Here is a 23,610-nt window from a genome sequence, read left to right as displayed (position 1 = left end):
TGTAAATAGTGTTGCTGTGAAAATGGGGGGCGATGCATTTATCTTTTTAAGACAGTGATTTTGTTTCCTTCAGATAAAAACCCATAAGTGGAGTTGCTAGATCAGATGATAATTGTATTTTGGTCACCTGATGTGAACAGCCTATTCATCAGAGAAGTCCCTGATGTTGGAAAAGATTGAGGGAAGAAGGAGAAGAGGGTGTCAGAGGATGAGATGGCTGGATGGCATCACCAATGCAATGGACATGAACTTGGGCAAACTTCAGGAGATGGTGAGGGACAGGGAGGCCTGGGGGTCACAAAGAGTCGGACACAACTGAGTGACTGAACAGCAGCAACAAATGGTATTGTATTTTTAAATTGGGGGAGAATCTCTGTAATGTTTTCCATCGTGGCTGCATCGATTATATTCCCACCACCAGTGCACTATGGTTCCCTTTTTCTCTACATCCTCACCAACATTTGTTATGTCTTGTCTTTTTGATACATAATTAGTCTTTCCGTATATATTTTAAAAACTCTCCTCATTTCCTTCTTGTTCATTCTCTTCAGGGGTTTATCTTATTAATGTTCCCAAAGAGTCAGAATTTTTATTCTTGCCATGTTTTGTTCCTTTGCCCTCTGTTTGGTTGATTTCTTTAATCTGTGTTAGTTCCTTATTTTCTCGTGTCATTCGGTTTTCTCAACTGTGCACTTCCCCATCTGGTGCCAGGTCACCTGTCTGGCTGAGTGCAGCCTCCCTCCCTGGCCAGGTGCTTGTTGTCCAGTCAGGAGGTCCTGGTCAAGCGGATGGGCTCTCAGTCCTGAATTGTGAATCTTGGGTCTGTACAGGTGAGGCCAAGTGGGGCCAGGCTTTGCAGGGCCAAGTGTGGGGGGAGGGAGGCTGGGGGCTTGAAGGCATAGGCAGTGGATGTCGCATCCCCCCCAGTTGAAGAGGAGGTGGGGCCAATCCAAGAAGTCTTCCTGGAGGAGTAACTCAGTTGGGAGGCTGAGTGGATGTGGGTCTTGAATGGTGAGCTTTCAGCACCTTGGAGAAGACTCGTGGGCCTTCCATATAGGCCCCCTATAAAGATGCACACACACATTCTCTGTAGAATAAAACATATTCTCTGTGGGGAAAGCACGCAACAAGCATTCGATAATATGCACAAGCCCACAGGACCCATGAGAATACACACGGAGGAACAAACATGAGCAAGTGCAGGATGTAAGCGGCAGTGAATGAAGATTACCAGAATTCCTAACTCATCCTGAGGGACTGGTGGGCCAAGGGCACCTGGCACTAGATGGACAGGAGAGCTTCAGGTCAGGCAAGATCCAGGAGTGCTGTATCATATCAGAGGTAGGCGAACAGAGGAAAGACCTGATGCCCTAATCTTGTTTCTCTCTGGGAGGGAGGCTGGAATTCTACCATCCCCTTTCAGGAAGCAGAGGTGCTCACTGCCTGGGTTGAGGTGGGTGAGGCAGAAGGTACTGGTGGGGTCTGCATGTCCAAGAGAAAGGGGAAGCCTACAGACACAGGAAGGAGGACTGGCTGGAGGCAGGGGAAAGCACTAGAAGCAGGATTCCTTGTTAGGGGACGGGCGGGGGGAGGGTGTCTGCATCTGTCTGCATCTGTCTGCATCTCCAGAAGCCCTGGATCCCTGTTTGCCAGCTGGCCCTGGGGGGTCCAGACTGGTCCTTCCCCTTTGTTGCTGCAGCTGCAACTCTGCTCCCATTCCTCAGTTTCCCCTTGGATGTCCCTGAATTCCCCTTAGTGGTCTAAGGGCTTTCTTCGGAGGCTCTTAGAGACCTCAGCTCCACCCAGCAGGCTCCACACAGTCTTGCCTTCCACTGATGAGCCACAACCTCTCCTGGGACACAGGAGGCCTGATTGAGTCCCCTGTTTGGGACATCATGGATTCACCTAGGACATGATAAGAGTGTGTGTCCAAAGAGAGCGGACTTCTGTTGATCAGGACGCAAAGTTACTCAAGACATAGAGCCTGAGGAATTCTTCCAGATTAGATGAAATTGAAAAAGATAATTGATGAGACAAAGGACAACTAAATGCATCATGTGACCCTGGGTTGCATCCTATATAGCATATGAGGGGGACAACTGGAAAACTCTGATGGTCTGTAGTTTGGATAATACTGTTGTATCAGTTGGACTTCCCTGGTGGCTCAGCAGTAAAGAATCCTCCTGCCAATGGAGAAGACGCAGGAGAGGCGGGTTTGGTCCCTGAATTAGGAAGATCCCCTGGAGCAGGAAATGGCAACCAACTCCAAGAGGAAAGTCAACTGAAGTCCTTTGCTCATCTTTAAAATGTTTGGTTATTGTTGAGTTGTGAGTGTTCTTTATACATGCTATGTACTAGACTCTTTTCAGGTATATGATTTGTGAATATTTTCTCCCATCCTGCTGGTTGTCTTTTTGCATGTCCCTTTTAAGTTGTATTTATTAACAATAGAATGAGTATCTGTCCGTACACCCCACCACTTCAAAAGCTACAACAGTGTTAGTCATTTAAATCTACCTGAATCCCATCCCCCTGCCTCCCAAGATCAAAAGCAACATGAATTTTCTGAATTTTGTGTTTGTTTTCTATTTATTACAGAAATAATTCTACTAACAGATGTCCACGCCTAAACCATACATCATTTTGTTTGCGTTGTTTCTGAACTTTATAGATCCTGAGTGGTTGTGCCAATTTATAACCCCCATGTGAGGTTATTTAAATAATTTTTTTAATTTTTAAAAATTAATTAATTTTTATTTTTGGCTGCGCTGGGTCTTTGTTGCTGCACGTGGACTTTCTGTAGTTGTGGCGAGCAGGGGCTACTCCTTCCTGAGGTGCCCGGGCTTCCCACTGCCGTGGCTTCTCTTGTTGCAGAGCACAGGCTCTAGGCGCTCCAGCTCAGAGCTTGTGGTGTGTGGGCTTAGCGGCCCTGCAGCATGTGTGATCTTTCCTGGACCCGGGATCAAACCCATGCCCCTGGCATTGGCAGGAAGATTTGTATCCAGTAGACCACCAGAGAAGGCCCTATATGTGAGGTTATTGATTCCCATCTTCTCCAACATTTGCTTTGGCCCATTTATTTTTGACAACTGAATGGGCCTGAAATTGTATCTCACCGTCTTGCTTTGCATTTCCCTGATTAACACTGGGATTTGAGTATGTCTTCACGTGCTTATTGGCTGTAAGTATCGCAACCCACTCCAGTATTCTTGCCTGGGAAATCCCATGGACAGATGAGCCTTGCGGGCTATAGTCCATGGGGTCACAAAGAGTTGGGCACGACTTAACGACTAGACAACAACAGCAAGATCTCTTCTGTAAATGCCCATTGTAGTTTTTGCTTCTGTTTTTTTTTTTTAGGTCACTTGTCCTTTTCTGACTGAGCTGTAGCTGTAGGAAAAACTGGATGTATCTTTGGGGATAAAGAGGTAAGGCATTTGCCCTTCTGTTAATTGCCAAAACCCCCAGGGTGTGTGTGGGTGGGGCATGGTCCAGGTCAGATCCTTTTTCCCTGCAAATCTCACCCACAGAGGGTGCCGTCACTGTTTTAGCTGGGACAGCAAGGAGAACCGGTATTCATCGTTGGTTTAATTTGCGCTTTGCTCAGATCAAGGGAGCCTGCACATCTTTTTGTCTCTTCCCAGGTTGTTCACATTTCTCCCGTGTGGACCACTGTGCATCTTTTCATCCCTCTGTCCTCCCCTCAGGACCTGATTCTTTCTCATCACATTTCCTCATTCACATTTCTGCGTGACAACCCTTCACAGCTCGTTATTCTTTTCCTTTTTCCCTGTTTCTCCTCTCCTCTCCTCTCCTGTTCTTCCCTCTAGGTCATCCATCTTCAGAGGCAGCATCCACCAAGCCCCTAGTCTTCTCTCCCTCCTCTTCTCTCTGTTCTCTCCAATGCCTCCTTTTCTCCTACCTCCCACACCGTCCCTTCTCTTTTCCTCTTTGTTCCTTCCCATGCCATCTCAGCTGTTCTTACTATTTTCCCTTCTCATCTTTCCAGTCCCTCTTTCTGGCATCTCTAACACCTGCCTCTTTTTTTTTTTTTTTTTTACTTTATTGATGTATAGTTGATTTACAAAGTTGTGTTAATTTCTGTTATATAGTAAGGTAATTTAGATATGTATATTTTTTCATATTCTTTTCCATTATGGTTTATCACAGGACATTAAATATAGTTCCCTGTGCTATACAGTAAGACCTTACTGTTGATCCATCCTCTATATAATAGTTTGCATCTACCAATCCCAAACTCCCAATATGTCCCTCCCCTGCCACCTTGAGTCTATTTGTTTCATAAACAGAAGTTCATTTAGGTCATATTTTAGATTCCACTTGTAAGTGACTCAGACAGTAAAGAATCTGCCTGCAATGCAGGAGACCCAAGCTGATCCCTGGGTCAGTCAGGAAGATCCCCTAGAGAAGGGAATGGCTACCCACTCCAGTATTCTTGCCTGGAGAATTCCAAGGACAGGGGAGCCTGGTGGGCTACAGTCCATGAGGTTGCAAAGAGTCAGACATGACTGAGTGGCTAACACTTTCACTTTTGTACTTTAGGTCTATCTAGATAACCTCTAGGTCTACCCAGGTTCCTACAAATGGCATTATCTCATTCCTTTTTATGGGTAATATTCCATTGTGTATATATACATCTTTTCTATCCATTTATCTGTGGACGGACACTCAGGTTGTTTCCATATCTTGCTACTGTAAACAGTACTGCTATAAACAGGGGCGCACGGATCTTTTTGAATTACTTTTGCCTAGATATATGCCCAGGATTGGGGTTGCTGGATCACATGACTCTCTTTTCTCTGCCCTCCTCTCCCCCGTCCTTGTCTCTCAGTGGACACAGAGCAGCAGCCTTTCTCCTCTTTGCCATCTCTTCCTACTCCCATCCTCTGCTTTGCTGAGAAGCACAGAAGGCAAGATCGGTTCCCCTACCCTTTTTCTTCTCCAACCCCTTCTCTGGTGTTCCCAGAAGGCAGCACTTTCTGGTCCTGCATGGAACCTTGTGGCTGTGATTTCTGGGGCACCAGGGTGGGGGTACCCTCCTGCATAGCTCGTAAGGAGATGCTGAATTCTCCCAGGTGGACCCTTGAGAAGGAAGCCTGCAGGAAGTCCCCCTCCCGCCCCCCCCACTATTTCACTGTCTCCAGGGAGGTCCTGGGGACCTGGAGGATGGCCTTGAGAGGGAGCTGCAGAACAGGCGTGAGTCTCCCCTCTGCCCATCTGCTCTGTCACCTTGGGCAAAGGACTCCACCTGTCTGAGCTCAGTACCTGCTCATCTGTATTCAGGGTCTGTGAGGAGCTAATGCAGGGCTGCCCTGGTGTGGGAGGAGATGGCTTGGCTCAGGCGCTGGCTGGGAGTCGGGGACTCACCCAAGGGGGTCCCTACGCACTGCTTGCAGTCTGGGTCCCCAAGGGGTGAGCATCTGTCTTGGGGTGGCATTGAAGGTCCCACTGGTGGGGTACGCAAGTCCGGGCTGCCTTGGGGCCTCTGGGGATGGATGAGGAGCTGTAAGGGGGACACAAGCTCTCAGGCAGAGAAGCTGGTTCCAGTCAATGTTTATTGGACCCCTTTCGGCCCGGGGCTCTTCACAGTTGCCAGGCTGCAGCCTGCAGGTGGCGCTGGCGGGCTGCAGCGTCCGTGTAGCGGCTCGCCGCCCCTCCTCCCTTCCCGCAGCTCCGTTGGTTGCTCAGAGAAGGCGGGAGGGTGGGTTGAAGGAAGGGGCTGGAGACTGATCATCAGCCCCACCCACCTGGGGCCCTCCCCGTCTCCACAAAGTCTGCCCGAGATCCCCCAGTCCAGCTGCCCCACAGATCGGAGCTGCCCGGCGCTGGGGCAGCCCCCTCGCGGCCAGTCCTCTGGCCGGCTACGTGTCTGGTGTGTGCCCGTTGGCCATGCGACCGGCTGCCCGGCTCCGAGGGCCGTCAGTGGGGGCTGCTCCGGGCCGCGGTGCCGCCCCGTTCTTCATCTGAGGACACTCCTCGGCCGCCTCCCCATCGCTGGAGTCTAACTCCTCCACGTCACTGCGAACATCCTTCTCCATCTGGGGAAGAGGAGGCAGGGAACTGGCTTGGCTGGGGCCCCAGGAAGGCATGCCGCTAGCCAGCACCACCCCGACCCTACCTGGTCTTTCATTCCTCTTTAAAAATTAATTAATTAATTAACTTTTTTTTGGCCCCAAGCACCGCACAGGGGATCTTAGTTCCCCCGACCAGAGGTTGAACCTGTGCCCCCTGCATTGGCAGCATGGAGTCTTAACCACCAGACTCCCTACCTGGCCTTTCTTTATGAAGCTGTAGATCATGCGGAGGATGAGGCAAGACCAGAACACATGCAGTAACTGTAGAACCACCAGAAGTATGTTCAAGAAGTAGTAGCCGAAGAAGGGGCCCAGGTTGGCAATGGACTCATAGTACGTGGTATAGAGGATCCTACGGGGTGGGTGGGAGGGAGAGGCAGGCCTTTACTGGCTGCTGTAGCACCCAGTCCTGGGAATCTCCTAACGTGCATGACCTTCCTTGCTCTAGAACCTTCTATGGCTCCCCATTACCCTTCTCCCACCAAAGAATAATGCCTGTGCTCTTCAGTTGGGCAGTTTAGTCATCCCCTCACCTGATTATATTAAACTCACAGAATGCACAAGCTGGCTGACTGGCTAGCCACAAGCATGAACCCCAAGGGGGCGCTTAGTGTCCCAGTAGCTGTCCTGGGTGGTCCTTTCACACCTTCTCAGGCTCCCGTCATTTCCCCCGCTGCCACCTCCACCCAGATCAGCTGTAGGGTCATCAGTGACCTGCCTTGATCAGAGAGCAGAGGCACCTGGCTGGCCCTGCCACCTGCTCTTTCCCCTTGAGCCTTCAGGGACCCACACTCCCAGGTCCCCACTTCATGACTGCTCCCTCTCCATCTCCTCTGCAGGCTCCCCTGACCTGCAACCCCAGAATTGGGCCTCTCTGTCAACACCTGGTCTCCGGTGACCCCATCCAGTCTCGTGGATGGAAACACTGAACATTTACCCCTCTCCCCAGGATCCCAGGCTAGTGTCCACCGCTTCCTCCACTTTTCGGTGGCTGTGGTGGTGACTGGGGGTGTTGCCAGCCCCTTAAACCCAGCACAGTCACAGCTAAGCTCCTGTTCTTCAAGCAGCAACTCTGACCCCATTCCCGTCTCATAACCCTTGAGTCATCTCCTTGAGCCCACACACTTCTCTCACCTGCCCTGGTCCTGCCCCATCATTGGCTACCTGGACCAGTGCTGTCATCTGGGCCTGGCCCTCAGCTTCAGCCCCAGCCTCCTACCAGCTATTCCCCCTGCAGCCGCCAGAGGGAGCATGTGAGAACTCACATCTGGTCCCTCCAGTCCTCTACTCAGGGCTCCCACCTGCCTCGGGATAAAGACCCAATTTCTCCCCAAAGCCCTGCATACTCTGTCCATCATGCTCTGCCTTCACTTCCTCCCTCTCTCCCTCTGCTTCCGCCACAGGGGTCTTCTATCTATTCTTCCAACATGCTGCACACGGTCCTGCCTCTATGAATGCTGTCAGTGAGGCCTTCTCCGACCACCTTAATTCCAACTCTCCACGCAGTTCCTATGCTCTTCCTGACTTTTCTTCTCTTTAGCACAATCACTGCTGCACATATTCTATAGCCGACTTGTTTGCCTATTATACTTCTGCATCCACCAGTGTCAGCTCCACAGGACCTTCCCACTGTTCCCTCTGCTGGTGTGAAAGAGGAGGGAGGTGGGAGGCTCAGCAAATTCCCAGGCAAAGACCTGACCAAATGGGGACCCGACCCGGTCTCCCAGTCCATGTTCCAGGCACCCGGGGCTGATGATGACTAAGCCCAATGCTCTGTTTGCCTACCTCTGGGCCTTTGCATAGGCTGTGTCCTGTGTTGGAAACCCCTTTCCCTGCCTCCTCCTAGAAGCCTCCAGGCCAACAACCCCAGTTCCCTGGATTGGGGAACCCAAGAACCGACGGTGAGGCAGACCCGTATCTCAGCCACCTCCACCCCCCACCCCCCACCGCGGAAGGGCTGACTCACTGGGTGGGGAAGAGCACAAGGCGAGTGTAGAAAAAAACCAGCGAGAAGATGATGAACAGAGTGTCGCACAGGCGCCGCCAGTGTGTGTAGTTGAACAATTTACTGGCCTGGGGAGGGCGGCAGAGAGAAATAGACGTGGGAAGGGCAGGGCCAAGAAATGGCGGGGCCTCCTCCCAGGGAAAAAGTGCCCCGGGGCTGGGCCAGGTGAGTTGGGGCAGGGTTTCATCTCTAGGAACTGCCTAGACAGGTGAAGTATGATCTGCAGGGGTGACGGGGTGGGGGCCTGACCTCTCTGGAGACTGCCAGGGAGTGGTGCCTCAGCTCCCTGAAGGCAGACATGGGGTGGGGCCCTCAGCTCCCTGCAGACAGTGGCTGGGACCTCAACCCCAGGGGCACGTGGGAGGGTGGGGGGTGGGTGGAAGCCAGAAGGGGTCAGGCTGGGCCCAGCCCACCTCCAGCAGGTAATCGGAGGAGTCATGCAGCAGCAGCACCAGGGAGCCGATGCGCATCAGATTCAAGCTATAGGAGAAGCTGATCAGGATGATGGTCACGAAGTGATGGATCACCTGCTCCTTGAAGTCCTGTGTGAGAGAGACGGTCACCGCCGGGATGACGCTGGGTGGCTGGAGCAGGCCCTCCCAGGGGGGTTGCTTGGAGGATGGGTACCATGCCACCTCCCTGAGGCGTCAAGGTTCTTGGAGTGTGGGATAAGGCCCCACCTGGAACTGGGTCATAATCATCCCAGGGCATCACTTCCCCATCCAGACTCTTGGCCTGACCTCACCTTGCGCTTGGTGTCAAAGGGCAGTGTCATCAGCAGAGAGATGTAGAAACTCAGCTCCAAGAGGTACCAGTGGTACAGGCCTGGCTTCATGGGCTGTGGCAGGGGTGCAAGGTTAGCTGTGGGGAGTGGAGGCGCCCACAGGGCATGGGGTATGGGGCAGGGCCCTCCCCATTTGCTCAAACCCCCCACACATGACTCCCAATGAGTGAGGAAGGCATGAGCTCCCTGTCCGTAGAGGTAACCAAGGCAGTGGTTTTGTGGTTTCCTGCTCCAAGTGTCCTGACTCCTGGCCCCTCTCTATTCCACAAGGGAGCCAAAAACTAGAGTGGGACTCAGAGGAGAATGATGGTAGGATGTCCAGCTTTGGCTCTCCTGCCTGTGACCACAGGAACTCTGACCATGCTGATCTTCCCACCAGCCTCCAAACACCCCCTGGCGCTCACCTGATGCGGGTAATTTTCCCAGCACGTGACCGGCGTCCACAGCCACGACTCCTGCAGGGACGGGGGGAGTCTGAGGATGTCCAAAGGTTAGCACCCAAAACTCCCACCCCAGGCCTGGGTCCTCCTCCCGGGCTCCTGGGTTCTCAACGTGCTGCTCACACTCAGGCTGGCTGTTTTGGGTCAACTACAGCTCTGCCCTCACTGTCGGGGGTGCGCAGGAGTGTGTGTGTGCTAAGTCACTTCAGTTGTGTCTAACCCTTTGTGACCCCATGGACTGTAACCCACCAGGCCCCTCTGTCCATGGCATTCTCCAGGCAAGAATACTGGAGTGGGTTGCCGTGCCCTCCTCCAGGGGATCTTCCTGGCCCAGGGATTGGACCCGCATCTCTTATGTCTCCTGCATTGGCAAGTAGGTTCTTACCATTGGTGCCACCTGGAAGGCCCTCTCACTGTACACCAGAGGTTTGTTATTCAGAATCCCCAGCCCCGACACACAGTAGGTCCTCAACAGGCCACCCATCAAGTGAACATTCACCATCACCTTGCCACATTCCTTCCGCCCTCCCTGTGCCTTTGCATGTTTCCCCATCTGCCCGAGCCCCACACACCCCTCCCCAATCCAATCTGGGCCCAGCACATAGTAGGCGCTTATGGGATACACGGCAGGTAAGCCATCAGGTACACTCACGTGATAAAGAACCATGGTTCCACTGATGAAGGAGCACAGATAGAAGGCAAACCTCCAGCTGCAGGTGGGGAGGGAACCCATGAAGCAGCTACCAAAGGAGCAGATCCCCCCTCACTGCACCCCCAGACACCCCCTCACCAGCCCCACCCTGGGCTTACCTGGCCTCACAGAACTTCTTGGTCAGGCAGGGCCGGTCCTGATTCCGGCGTCTCCGGAACCAGCACTGAGTCTGCCGCAGTGTGAGGCCACACTGGGTGGCCAGGAGGTTCATCTGGGACTGGAGAGCGGGTGATGAGGGCCAGGGTCACAGAGGTGGCCTCCCACCACTGTCCCAGGACAGTCAGAACCCAGCTCTGCATACCCCGTCTCCACGCCGTGGTCCTAAACCTCACCTGTGGGGTGGTCTACCTATGTTGATAGGGGAATAGGGGATTTCACAGGATGCTGTGTGCATACTCAGTCACTTCAGTCATGTCCGACTCTTTTGGGATTCTCCAGGCAGGAATACTGGAGTGGGTTGCCATTTCCTCCTCCAGGGAATCTTCCCAAACCCAGGGATTGAACCCAAGTCTCCTGCATTGGCAGGTGGATTTGTTACTGCTGGGCCATGGGGAAGTCCATAGGGTGGAACCCCCCAAAACAGGCCTTATAAAAACCCAGCCCTGGGACTTCCCTAGTGGTCTAACAGTTAAAAATCCGTCGGCCAACACAGGGAACACAGGTTCAGTCCCTGGTCCAGGAAGATTCCACATGCCTCAGGGCCACCAGACCCATTTGCCAAAAGCCCGAGTGCCCTAAAGCCCGTGTGCCCTAAAGCCCGTGCTCCACCATGAGAGAAGCCAAAACAACGAGATGCCTGCACACTGCAACTAGAGAGCAGCCCTCCCTCCACTCACCACAAGCAGAGAAAGCCTGTGCATAGCAACAAAAGAACCAGCGCAGCCAAGAATAAGAATAAAAACCAAAACCCAGTCCTGCTCACAGGCTGATGGGCCTTGGGATTCAGGGGTTGGGGGTGGGGGTTTTCTTGCACTCCTTCCAGAGCTACCCCCAGGGCACCCAAGCAGGCTGACGGGGATGGAGGAGAGGGTCAGGGATCTCACCTCTGTGGGTTTCCGCCCTTTCATTAAGAAGTACTTCTCCAGCGTGGCATTGGGCTTCGCTGGCCTCCTGGTCTGGTTCCGCACGCCCAGCCACCGGCTCAGGGGCAGGCCAACGAATCTGGGTGTGGAAGGAGACAAAGCTTGTCAGTCCAGGTGGGGAAATGGGGGTAATTGGGGCCAGGCTGCAGTTTGGGAGCCTGCAGTGGGTGGCCTGGCTGTTGCAATGGGTACAACCTAAGAAAGGCAGGTGGGGGGCTTCCTTGGTGGTCCAGTGGTTAGGACTCCACCTTCCAATGGTGGGGGCATAGGTTTGATCTCTGGTATGGGTACTAAGGTCTTACATGCCTCAGAGTATGGCCAAAAATTTTTTTTAAAAGGCAGTTGGATTGGTCTCCAGGATGTGAGATGATCAACTCTGGTGGTACCCAGGCACCTTTGGATGTGAGAGTTGGACTGTAAAGAAGGCTGAGCGTTGAAGAATTGATGCTTTGGAATCGCGGTGCTTGAGAAGATTCTTGAGAGTCCCATGGACAGCAAGGAGATCAAACCAGTCAATCCTAAAGGAATTCAATCCTGAATATTCATTGAAAGGACTGATGCTGAAGCTCCAATAGTTTGGCCACCTGATGTGAAGAGTTGAATCAATGGAAAAGACCCTGATGCGGGGAAAGATTGAAGGCAGAAGGAGAAGGGGGATGCAGAGGATGAGATGGATGGATGGCATCATCGACTCAATGGACATGAGTCTGAGCAAATTCCGGGACATAGTGAAGGACAGGGAAGCCTGGCATGCTGCAGTCCATGGGGTGGCAGAGTTGGATATGGCTTAGGGACTGAACAGCAGGCACCTTCACGCCATCCCAAGGCAGGGATGAGCAGCCCCTCACTGCCTGAGTTCTGATATGCGCTCCCCCCCACCGCCTGGCTGTGGGTCCCCCATAGGCAGGAGCAGGTCTGCTCCTTCTCAGGCCTCCTCCCTCCCAGCATCCCCTCCTCCCTCGTGGACATTTGGAGGAGCTGGGACCCTGGTGAGGCAATCACCACAGTGCCCACAAGGGGGCCTTCAAGACCAGGGTCAGGACCAAAGGGCATGTACACCATATCAATACCACCTTTCATTGGGGGAAACAGGTTTAGGGCAGCTCAACAAGGGACTCATTCCAGACTCACTCCTGCTGGGAGGCAGGGAGGGAGGAGGCAGGAATGCGACATGACTGCCATGGTTTTTTTTTGGCTGTGCCTCAGGTCATGCTGGATCCTAGTTCCCCAACAAGGGACGGAACCCCGGCCCTCTGCAGCTGAACCGTGGGCTCCTAAGCACTGGACCACTAGAGAGGTCCCATGACTGCCCTTTATTGAAAACTTACGATCTGCCAAAGCATGTGTCTAAGTCCACCTGTGTGCTGGCTCACTTAACCCTATTACTATTGTTCCCATTGTCCTGATAGGCAAACTGAGGCTGAGAAAGGCCAGAGGTCCACCCCAGGTGACGCAGCAAGTGAAAGGCAGGCCCAGGATCCACTTTCCCTTAATGGGGAAAACCTCTGCCTGTGTTTGACCCCAGAAAAGCTACTTCCAACCCCATTGCCCTTTAGAAAAGCAAGGGATATCTTTGGGAGGAGTTAACATGCCCATCTCAGCTGGAGCCCTTGGCTAAATAGGTGAGAAAACAGACCCAGCCTTCAAGGCCTGGCTGAATTGGGCCTCCCAAAATCCCTCAGGCAAAGGGGGATGACCTTATCCTAGATGACCTACCTGCTGTGTGACCTCAGGCAGGTCACTTAACCTCTCTGTGCCTCCATTTCCTCTTCTGTAAAATGGGGATAATAACAGTACCACTTCATCGGGTGGCCATGAGGGCTGAATTGCTCAGAGCAATTCACGCAAATTGCTCAGAGCAGGGGTGTCTGGTAAATATAATGTCAAAGAATGGGCCCTGGCTTCCCCATATCCTGTGTCCCGGCAGCCCTGACTCCAGGAAGCTCCTTGTGAGTGGGACAGGCAAGGTGTAGAAAGCCCAGGGGGTTGCAAAGAAGGCTGGGGACCTGGGACTGCCCTGGCAGTCCAGTGGCCGAGACTCCATGCTCCCAATGCAGGGGGCCCAGGTTCAATCCCTGGTCAGGGGACTAGATCCCACATGCCACAGCTAAAAGGTCCTGCATGCTGGAACTAAAGATACCACATCCCACAGCGAAGATCATAAATATTTTTTAGAAAAAGGTGGGGGATCTGAAATCACACGTGAGCTATGGAGGAAGGGGAGCGGGAGGGGCCCCTGGGCACCGAGGGGGAAACTGAGGGGGGCAAACCTTGTGGGGCTGGGCCGTGGGGGCCGGGCAGAGGTGGGAGCTGCGACCACAGCGCAAGTCAGGTAGTGGAGCGTGGCCCAGAGGGAAGGGACCCAGGAGACGGACAGCCAGGGAAAGAGGAAGAACTGCAGTCTGGGGCAGTGAATGGATTGCATGAGAAATAACTGAAAATCCATGGGTCTGAGAAACCAGGAGGGCACCAAGAACCTGGGCATTCGGCATACACTCAGGGACCAGGGGCCCGGCTGCAGGAGGTGAATGGAGGAGGGTCCCAAAGTGGGGGCTGGAGTACCTTAGCCCTTCCTTTGGCTACAAAGGAGATCAAAGGGAAGGTGTTGGAAGGAACAAGGAGGGAAGGGTGGTGGTGGGGGAGCGGGCGCTGGGGAGGCAGGAGAGGTACCCAAACAGGAAGGAAGGACGAGGGAGTGGGGGGTGGGAGTTCCTTCACTTACTGAATGGCCTCTGCAGACCCATCCCAGGTCAGGAAAGCAAGCAAGAGCATCCCCCCGCCATGGTCCCCACTTGTTTTCCGAGATGCTGGCATTCCCAGAAACCTGCAGCCCATGTCCTGGGCCTCTGAGACCCTCAGAATATGGGTGGCAGTAGCTGGGGTGGGGGGCAGGATGGAGCCAGAAGAGCACTTTGACTCAGAGCCAGGCTCCCTCCAGGGACACGTGACGATGCGATCCTGCAGATGGGAGAGCGCAGGGTGGGCGTCGCAGTCACTTACCTCTCGAAGGTGAAGCGAACGACCACCAGGGCCAGCGCCAGGGGCACAGCCATCAGCGTGTCCCGGGGGTGGGGGAAGACCAGGCCATCGCGGTCCTCCAGTTGAGCCCATGAGACGTTCGGGGGGAGCCAGAACCTCTCGTGCCACAGCCAGTCATTCAGGCTGGACCACATCCTGCGGACACAGGGTCCAGTAAGTGGACAGCTCGGCACACGGGACACGTTGAGTGGGAGGACCGGGCAACCTGGAGTTTGTTAGAGCCAGTGTGAAGGATAGACTTGGGCTATGTGTCCTCAGGCAAATGACCTGACCTCTCTGAATCTCAAGTTCATATGTAAAACTGGGAAGGCAATACCCACCTCGCAGCCCAGCTTCATCAGGTGCACAAAGTGCTTAGCCCGGTGACTGCTGACCCTTAAATGCAGCTCGTCATGGTAGTTATTATGCTGTACTTTATAGACATGAGAAAGGCAGCCAGGAGGGAGGGACTGATTAGGGTGATGACCTTGAGCTCTCGAGCAGCCGGGAAGGTTTTCTGTCATTGCAGGGAGGTTCCTCTGAAACAGCCCAAAGATGAAAGATTTAAGGAATCCACAATTCCCTCCCTGGCCATCCTTCCACGCATGGACTCTCCTTGAGTTGTGAATGTCAGCTGTCTCACTCACTTTCTCTTGGCCACGGCTGGGCAAGATTGCCTACAGTCTGACCGAGCTTGCTGCCAGATAATGGAACAATGGTCAGGGTGGGCCAGCTTTCCACCAAGAGCTGCTGGGGAGCTGCTGTGGGGCCCAGCTGTCCTGAGGAGCCCAAATAGCTTCTCTGGTTCCCAAGATTTAAAACAAGTGTCCAATCCCCATACTGGTCCCCACTTGAGAAGTCTGTTCATCCATCCATCCATCCATTCATCAGACCACCCATCCATCTACTCATCTGTTCAGTCCACCTATTCAACTATTCATCCATCCAGCCATATCATTTGCTTGCCCACCTGTACTTGTATGAGTTCATCCATCCATCCATTCACCCATCTACTTGTCCACCATCCCATCCATCCATCCACCTGTCCACACATCCATACCCACCTGTCTATCTACCTGTCTGTTCATCCGTCTACCCACCCACTGTCCATCTACTCATCTATCCATCCCTCCACCCACCTATTCATCTGTTCAGCTAGCCAGCCATGTGCCTGCCCACCTTTACATCTTTGCATCCAGCTATCTACCCATCCATCAACTCATCTATCATCTGTTCATCCACCCACCTGTTCACTCATCCATCCATTCATCCACCCATCTGTCTACCTACCTATCCACCCATCCATCCATGAGATGTTCTCTGAGTGGCTTATACATGCCAGAGCCTGAGGCTGGATGCTGGAGACACAGCAGGGAACAAAGCAGACACATTCCTGTCCCCATGAAGCTCACAGCCCAGCAGGGGGAAGCAGCCGGCCCCCAAGTAAATAGATTCATATATAAATGAGACAACACGTCGTGATGGGGCCTGGTAGAAACACGGTGACGTGATTTATCATGGAAAGTCTCTAAGGAAACACCATCTGAACTGAGACCTAGAGATGAGGAAGCCTTGGGAATGTGCAGAAGTGGGTAGTAGTGGTGGGAGGGGGCTGGGAGGGACTTTCCAGAGTGGCAGGTGCAAAGGCCCTGAGGCAGGACTGAGCAACACTGAGCAAGGGAGGACCAGCAAGGATTCCTTTGTGGCTGGAGCAGAGTGGGCAAGGGGAGAGAGTGGGAGGAGGTGAGGGCAGGAAGGGGGTGGGGGCAGGTCACGCAAGGTCTGCAGACTGTGAGGAGGAATCAGATGATTTCCTCCAACATCTTACAGAAAAGTCAAATTTACAGTGAGTGTCTATATACCCACCACTAGGCTCCACCATTCGTGTTTTGCTCTGTTGCTTTATAACACATCTGTCCATGCATCCACCCATCCCTCTATCCACCCACCAGTGCATTTCTGGGTGGACTTCAAAAAACAGCTGGGGGACCACAGCGTTGCTTCTTCCTCAGCCCAGGAGAACTTTTATCACCCCAAAGTCTATGACAGCAGAGAACCAACAAAAGAATCAGCTCCTCTTAATGTTGTTTTAATCTTAAGACAACATTCCCTGGTGGCTCAGATGTTAAAGAATCTGCCTGCAATGCAGGAGACCCAGGTTCAGACTATAGTGCTAGTGGTAAAGAATCCACCTACCAATACAGAAGATGCAAGAAACTTGGGTTCCATCCCTGAGCTGGGACGACCCCTTGGAGGAGGAAATGGCAACCCACTCCATATTTTTGCCTGGTAAATCCCATGAACAGAGGAACTGGCAGGCTTTGGGGTCCATGGGGTCACAGAAATTTGGACATGACTGAGCGACAAACACCTTACTTTTTTCAAGATTAAATAATATGATTTTTTAAAAAAGACTTATTCTCAAGATTTTATCTGCTGCTTCAGAGATTGTGATTTACCCTCCAATTTAATACATATTCTACTTTTATTACTACAATTTCTACAATGTTATTTTATATATGCACATACATATACGGGTGTATTTAAGACTTAGAGTTTATTTGGCTGGGACAACTAAGCTGGGAATCAGAATTTTTTTCTCAATTTGTTCTTTAAGTACCCCTTAGTAACTCATCTTTCCTATCTTGTTTCAGTAAGTGTTTTAGCTTTTAAAAAGTTATTATATTTAGAAATCTATTTATGGAATTTTCTCTTCCATTGCACTTATCTACATTTCCATCTTTACACCATTACCACGTCTTGATTTGCTGTCTTTTTATCTTACCTTTTAATGCTTTGGCATTTCTTTTCTAAATGTACTTTTATAACTATTTGTTAAATTGTAAAATCCTGTGATATTAGTATAAAATTGGTATACTATTAATAATAAAGTAATTTGCATTAAAAGCAAACAGAAAACCACAAAATAAGCAGCTTAGGGGGAGGAATAAATTAAGAGTTTGGGGTTAAAATGTACATACTACTATATATAAAAGTGATAACCAACAAGGACCTATTGAATAGCACAGGGAACTCTACTCAATTTCTTGTAGTAACCTGTAGTGGAAAAGAATCTAAAAAAGAATCGAGTGCATAACTGTGCTGTGTGTCTGAAACTAACACAACACTGAAGATCAACCACGTGCCCTGAGTCTTTGCGACCACGTGGACGGTAGCCTACCAGGCTCCCCCGCCCGGGGAATTTTCCAGTCAAGAATATTGGAGTGGGTTGCCATTTCCTCCTCCAGGGGATCCTTCCAGCTCAGGGACTGAACCCAAGTTTCTTGCATCTCCTGCACTGGCAGGTGGATTCTTTGCCATCACCACTAGTGCCATGCTTCAATAAATATTTTAAAAAACTAGCTGACGTCAAGTCACATCACCCTTAAATATTTCAGCATGCAGATCATTAACTAGAGTTCAATATTGACTTATGTGTTTTTTTTTCTTTGAAGGTAAAATTTACTAGAGCACAATGCATCAGCACTAAGTTCACAATTGCTGAGTTTTGACCAATACACGCACCTATGGAAACCAACCTCCAGCCACAAACATTCCCCTCCCTCCATCAGGTTCTCTCTCTCCCTCAGCCCCTTCTCAGTCAACCTCCATCTCCACCGGCCAAAGGGAACCTCTGCTCCAGTTTTTTCCCGCCCCCCACTGGGGGTTACTTTTGTCTGTTCCAGAGCTTCATATAAATGGAATCACAAACCCCATCTCTGTGTCGCCCTTCTTTCACTTGTGTCTGGCTTATTTCACTTGTATAATATTTTCAAGATTTACCTCTGTTGTTGCAAGTTCAGTAGCTTCAATTCTCAAATTGCTGGTACTAAATGAACAGTGAAAGTTGCTCACTCGTGTCCGACTCTTTGTGACCCCATGGACTGTTAGCCTGTCAGGCTCTTCGATCCATGGGATTCTCCAGGCAAGAATACTGGAGTGGGTTGCCATTCCCTTCTCCCAACCCAGGGATTGAACCCAGGGATCCCACATTGCAGGCACATTCTTTACCATCTGAGCTACCAGGGAAGCCCCACTAAATGAATATACCGCAGTTGGTTGTCATTCACTTGTTTTTTTAACTTTTACTTATTATTGATTAAATGTATTTGTTATATTTATTTTTTTGGCTACACTGGGTCTTTGTTGCTGCATGCGGGCTTTTCTCTAGTTGTGGCGACCCGGGGCTACTCTCTAACTGCAGTACACAGGCTTCTTATTGCAGTGGCTTCTCTTGTTGAGGAGCACGGGCTCTAGGGCCCGTGGGCTTCAGTAGATGTGGCCCATGGACTTAGTTGCTCCGAAGTATGTGGGATCCTCCCAGATCAGGGATCGAATCAACCACTGGACCACCAAGCAAGTCTATCATTCACTTGTTGGTGGGCATCTGAGATGCATTCAGTTTGGGGTAGTTAAAAGCAAAACTGTTCAGAACATTCACGTCCCAGTCTTGTGTGAATCGACGTCTTCCTGTCTCCTGGGTCTGTCTAGAGGAGTGGAATTACCTGGTCATACTTGGGCTTCGCTAGTGGTTCAGACTGTAAAGAATCTGCCTGCAATGCAGGAGATCTGGGTTTGAGCCCTGGGTCAGGAGGATCCCCTGGAAAAATGAATGGCAACCCACTCCAGTATTCTTGCCTGAATCCATGAGGTCGCAAAGTATCGGACAGGACAGAGTGACTGACACTTTCACTTTTCTACTTTCGCTGCATATTTTCCTTGATGAGCAACTACCAAACTGCATTCTGGAATGGCTGTACCATTTTCCACTTGATCTTGTGAAGTCTGGGAGTTTTATGGCCCTCAGTTTTATTTTGCGTGGGATGGCAAGGGCGGAGTGGGGGTGGGGGGGTGTGGATTCCCAGACAGGAAGTGGCTTTGGAGGCCAGAATAGGGGCCCACCCAGGAGAAGCTACTACATCCCCCGCCGCCCCAAGACCCACCAACTAGCAACCTTAATTCCACCTGCAAGCTCGGTCTCCCTTTGCCACAAGGGGTAGCATGTACCCCCAGGTTCCGGGATTAGGATGCAGATGTCGTTAAGGGGGGCATTATTTCTCCCCCCTCACATTGCCAGGTAAGAGGGGTTACTCTTAGGAGCAGGCAGGGATCAGAGGGGCCAAGAGAGGTTGCTGGGGGTTGGAATGTCCTGTCTCTTGATGCATGTGGTATTCTGGCTGAGAAAATGCAGTGAGCTGCGCTTTCATGCTGTGCGTCCCTCCTCTGTGCAGATTAAAATATCTGCCTTCAAAAACATCTAGGACCCATTGTTTTGGCTTCTCTTGTTATGGAGCATGGGCTTCAGTCATGGTGGGGCACCTGCCCAGTTGCCCTCTGGCACATGTAATCTCCCTGGATCAGGGGTTGAACTCGTGTCCCCTGCATTGGCAGGTGGATTCTTAAACCACTAGACCAGCAGGGAAACCCTGGTTTTAACTAGCAGTAATTTTTCGAAGTTCCGACTACCTGGTCTTTGTTGCAGACACTCCTATATATCCTGATTCCTGCCTCATCTCTTCAGAGCACTCCCTCAGAGCTATCTGAGAGGCTCTCTCTGGGCTTGAAGTCCTCAGAATGTCCACAGGGTAAAACATAATTTCCACTTTTAGGTTGTGCATTTTTTTTTTTTTCAGTAGACAGTGGATTTGGGAGGCAGGAGTTGGGTTTGGTGACAAGGGGGAGGGGCATGCCTTGGATGTCCCCAAGGCCACGGATTTGGCTGGAGCTCCTCCGGGGTTGGGGCAGGTAATGGATGAAATCCCCCAGGGAGGAAGTGTACATGAGCAGTCAGCCCAAAGACCATGGCAGAGGGCGTTCAAGTTCAGGCATCGGTGAAGTGATGAGCAGCAGCCACCGCCGCTGTACACTCTGGGGTGGGAGGGACACCAAGAGGCCCCAGCCTGACGGATGGGCCAAAGTGTCCAAAAAAAAAAAAAGGGAACAAAGAGTGCTGCTCACCATCCAGTTATACGAAGGGTTAAACCGCAACCTACAGGCAGGGCGCCCACAGGGGAATTCAGGATAGAAGAAAAACAGGATGAGGCATTCTGTGCTTTGGATAAAAAGGGTCCCTGGATAGTTCAGACTCATAGCCAGAAGAATTTCAATGACCTCAGATTCTTGCATCTTCCCAAACACAGAAAAGCACGGAAATGATTATCTTATCTGTTCTTTGTCACAGGCAGTCATATTTTCCCAAGGTGTGTGCTGGACTGCATGTATTTCTTACCTCCCAAAATTCATGTATATTCTGGCTCCTCCCTACCTCTTTTCGAGCTGTTTACTCCGAGCTACCAAGTGGCTGTCTCCAGAGCTGTTGTCCTCAGTGAAGACCCTGAGGTGGCGCGGTGGTAAAGAACCCCCTTGGCAATGCAGGAGACACAAGAGACACAGGTTTGATCCCTGGGTTGGGACGATCCCCTCGAAGAGGCAACCTACACCCCTATTCCTGGAAAATCCCTTGGACAGAGGAACCTGGCGGGCTACAGTCCATGGGGTTGCAAAGAGTCAGACATGACTGAGCGCACATATAAAGACTCTGAATAAAAAGTAAACTCACAGCTCTCCTATTGTGCAATTTTCCTTAAGACAGGTGTGTGACAGTGGTTAGTTTAGACCCACAAAGTTCAGGAGACCCAGACAGAACAGACGGATGGATGGGAGGATGGAGGGACTTCCGCCCAAGTGGTTGATGTCTATTAAAAAAGATAAATTAGGAGTTTGTGATTAACATATAACATATAACACTACTTCCCTGGTGGCCCAGACAGTAAAGAATCCACCTGCAATGCAGGAGACCGGGTTTGATCCCTGGATCAGAAAGATGCCCTGGAGAATGGCTACCCACTCCAGCATTCTTGCCTGGAGAATCCCATGGGCAGAGGAGCCTAGTGGGCTACAGTCCATGAGGTTGCAGAGAGTCAGACATGACTGAGCAACTATACACACAAATATGAAATTGATAAACAAGAAGGACCAGTTGTATACCACAAGGAATTGTATCAATATCTTGTAATAACCCAGAATGGAAAAGAATCTAAAAAAGAATATATATATATATATAAAAGAATTTAAGGAATTCTGAAAAAGTATTTATATATACATATATATGCATATTATATGTATATATATATATATATATATATATATATATATATATATATATATATATATTGCTTCCTGGGTAGCTCAGCTGGTAAAGAACCCATCTACAATGCAGGAGACCCCAGTTTGATTCCTGGGTCTGAAAGATCGCCCTGGAGAAGGGATAGGCTGCCCACTCCAGTATTCTTGGGCTTCCTTGGTGGCTCAGATGGTAAACGATCTCCCTGCAATGCAGGAGACTGGGTTTGATCCCTGGGTTGGAAGATCCCCTGGAGGAGGGCATGGCAACCCACTCCAGTATTCTTGCCTGGAGAATCCCACGGACAGAGGAGCCTGGAGGGCTATAGCCCATAGAGTCACAAAGAGTTGGACATGACTGAGCAACTAACCATATATATAAACTGAATCACTGTCCTATACACCTGAAACTAACACAACATTGTAAATTAACTACACTTCAATTTTAAAAAATGGTTAAAAAAAACACATTAAAAAAAAAAAACACATAAACAAACTCACTAACAGGAAAATTTGGCTTGATCCCATGCACCCACAGGGGCATGAGTGCACACGCCCAGCCTGGAATTTCTGGCCCCACCCCCACACAACCTCCCAGCAAGAGCTACATTCACGACAGGGTATCTATAGCCTTCTCAAGGGCCCTCCCACCTATCTGAACACCCCTCAGTACAGATGTAAGTGGGCTGGGCAGCCTGGGAAGGTCCACAGCCAGCTAGAGCTGGAGCCAGAACTCAGAAGTCCAGGCCCCCAGCCACATGTTCTTCCCCCACCCAAGATCTGAGTCCCTGCACCCATGGTGCTTGCATGTCATGATGAGCTTTGGGGACAAGTGAAAATGCACAAGAGCAATGGCATCCCATAATCCCAGGGCTCTGCCAACGTCCCCAGCTCAAAGCCCACTTTCACTGCCTGATATACTCTGCTCCCAGCACACACCCCAGCTTTTACGAATGCTGTCCTCTGCCTAGAATGACCATCTAATACTTATTGTCCCATGCTGAGTAATGAGAACACAAAATGGTGATGAAAACTAGTAAGGTCTCAGCCCTCACAGGCTAACGTACCTCTCCTATCTGTCTGGCAAACTCCTACACATCCTTCAAAACCCAGTTCAATTGCCACTTCCTCCTGGAGGCACCTCTCAATTGTCCCCACCTCAGATCCAGTTAAAGCACCCTCTGCCAGCCCTGCCTCATTCACTATGATGTTGGAAGCTGGCTAGACAGCCATTTTTCAGAGGGGGGTTGGAGAAGGAAGGAAGCATGACCAACCTCAAAGCCTAGTCTTCTCAGCTGAAGCAGGCATAGCCTTGTCTGGTCCCCAAGTCTGAAGGGGGAACAGAAATGCACTTTCCAAATCTCAGACCCTTCCAAAGGGGGCTGCCGACTGCAGAAGACTCACCCTTGGACCTCCTCAGTCAGTCAGTTCAGTTGCTTAGTCATGTCCAGCTCTTTGTGACCCCATGGACTGCAGCACGCTAGGCTTCCCTGTCCATCACCAACTCCCAGAGTTTACCCAAACTCATGTCCAGTGAGTTGGTGATGCCACCCAATCATCTCATCCACTGTCGTCCCCTTCTCCTGCCTTCAATCTTTTCCAGCATCAGAGTCTTTTCCAGTGAGTCAGTTCTTCACATCAGATTGCCAAAGTATAGGAGCTTCAGCATCAGTCCTTCCAATGAATATCCAGGATTGATTTCCATTAGGATTGACTGGTTTGATCTCCTTGCAGTCCAGGGACTCTCAAGAGTCTTCTCCAACACCACAGTTCAAAAGCATCAATTCTTCGGTGCTCAGCTTTCTTTGTGGTTCAATTCTTACATCCATACGCGACTACTGGAAAAACCCTTTCTCTAAACTGTGTCTGTCTATTCACTCACCCCCTTCACTCTCTTGATAAAGAAGAGACACTGAACTCTGAGAAGTCACCCACCTCCTTGCTCTGTGGTCAAGCAGGCCAGTGAGCCTGCATGTGGAACACATGGGCAGTGTCTGACATGAAGAAGGGGCTCAGGTATGGCTGTAACTAGGCATCAATGGCCTGCAAGACTCAAACATTTTTTCCACTCCCTCCTCCAACAGATGCCCTCCTCTGCAGGGGCAGGCGGGAACGAGGCTCTGGGTGGTACTCCTCCTCAACTTTCATTTTTTTCTCCTTTGGACTCCAGTTCCTCTGCTTGTTCCCTGTGGACCCTCTGCCTCTCTGGGCCTCAAGGTGCCCCATCTGAAAAATGGGTACAGCCAGATCTTCTGCTTTGCTGCACCACTGTACAGGTTCAGGAAGTTGGGTGGCTTGTAAGTGCTCCACGCTGGTCTTGCAATGGATTTGATTCCTCCAATTTACCTGCCA

The 23,610-nt window shown here is 51.0% G+C and overlaps 1 protein-coding gene across 3 annotated transcripts in view; it reads right to left on the bottom strand.

The window, feature by feature from the left end:
* Positions 1 to 5,558: 5,558 nt before the first annotated feature.
* Positions 5,559 to 23,610, bottom strand: part of CERS4 (ceramide synthase 4) — a 33,800-nt gene continuing 15,748 nt past the window's right edge. For 2 of the 3 annotated variants that reach the window (XM_043911723.1, XM_043911722.1), the window contains exons 2-11: positions 14,119 to 14,292; positions 11,080 to 11,197; positions 10,135 to 10,253; positions 9,977 to 10,034; positions 9,289 to 9,339; positions 8,846 to 8,938; positions 8,514 to 8,642; positions 8,062 to 8,168; positions 6,291 to 6,447; positions 5,559 to 6,059 (exon numbers count right to left, since the gene is read on the bottom strand). In XM_043911723.1, coding sequence (XP_043767658.1) covers positions 5,883 to 6,059; positions 6,291 to 6,447; positions 8,062 to 8,168; positions 8,514 to 8,642; positions 8,846 to 8,938; positions 9,289 to 9,339; positions 9,977 to 10,034; positions 10,135 to 10,253; positions 11,080 to 11,197; positions 14,119 to 14,291 — 1,182 coding nt within the window. In that variant the 5' untranslated portion in view covers position 14,292 and the 3' untranslated portion in view covers positions 5,559 to 5,882. Of the gene's footprint in view, positions 6,060 to 6,290; positions 6,448 to 8,061; positions 8,169 to 8,513; positions 8,643 to 8,845; positions 8,939 to 9,288; positions 9,340 to 9,976; positions 10,035 to 10,134; positions 10,254 to 11,079; positions 11,198 to 14,118; positions 14,293 to 14,477; positions 14,676 to 23,610 lie in introns of all 3 variants that reach the window. The other variant, XM_043911725.1, reaches the window with a different exon arrangement.

This window comes from Cervus elaphus, chromosome 9 (assembly GCF_910594005.1).
Source record: "Cervus elaphus chromosome 9, mCerEla1.1, whole genome shotgun sequence".
Taxonomy (NCBI): domain Eukaryota; kingdom Metazoa; phylum Chordata; class Mammalia; order Artiodactyla; family Cervidae; genus Cervus; species Cervus elaphus.
The sequence above is the reverse complement of the archived record's forward strand: the minus strand, read 5'-3'. Positions and strand labels throughout refer to the sequence as shown.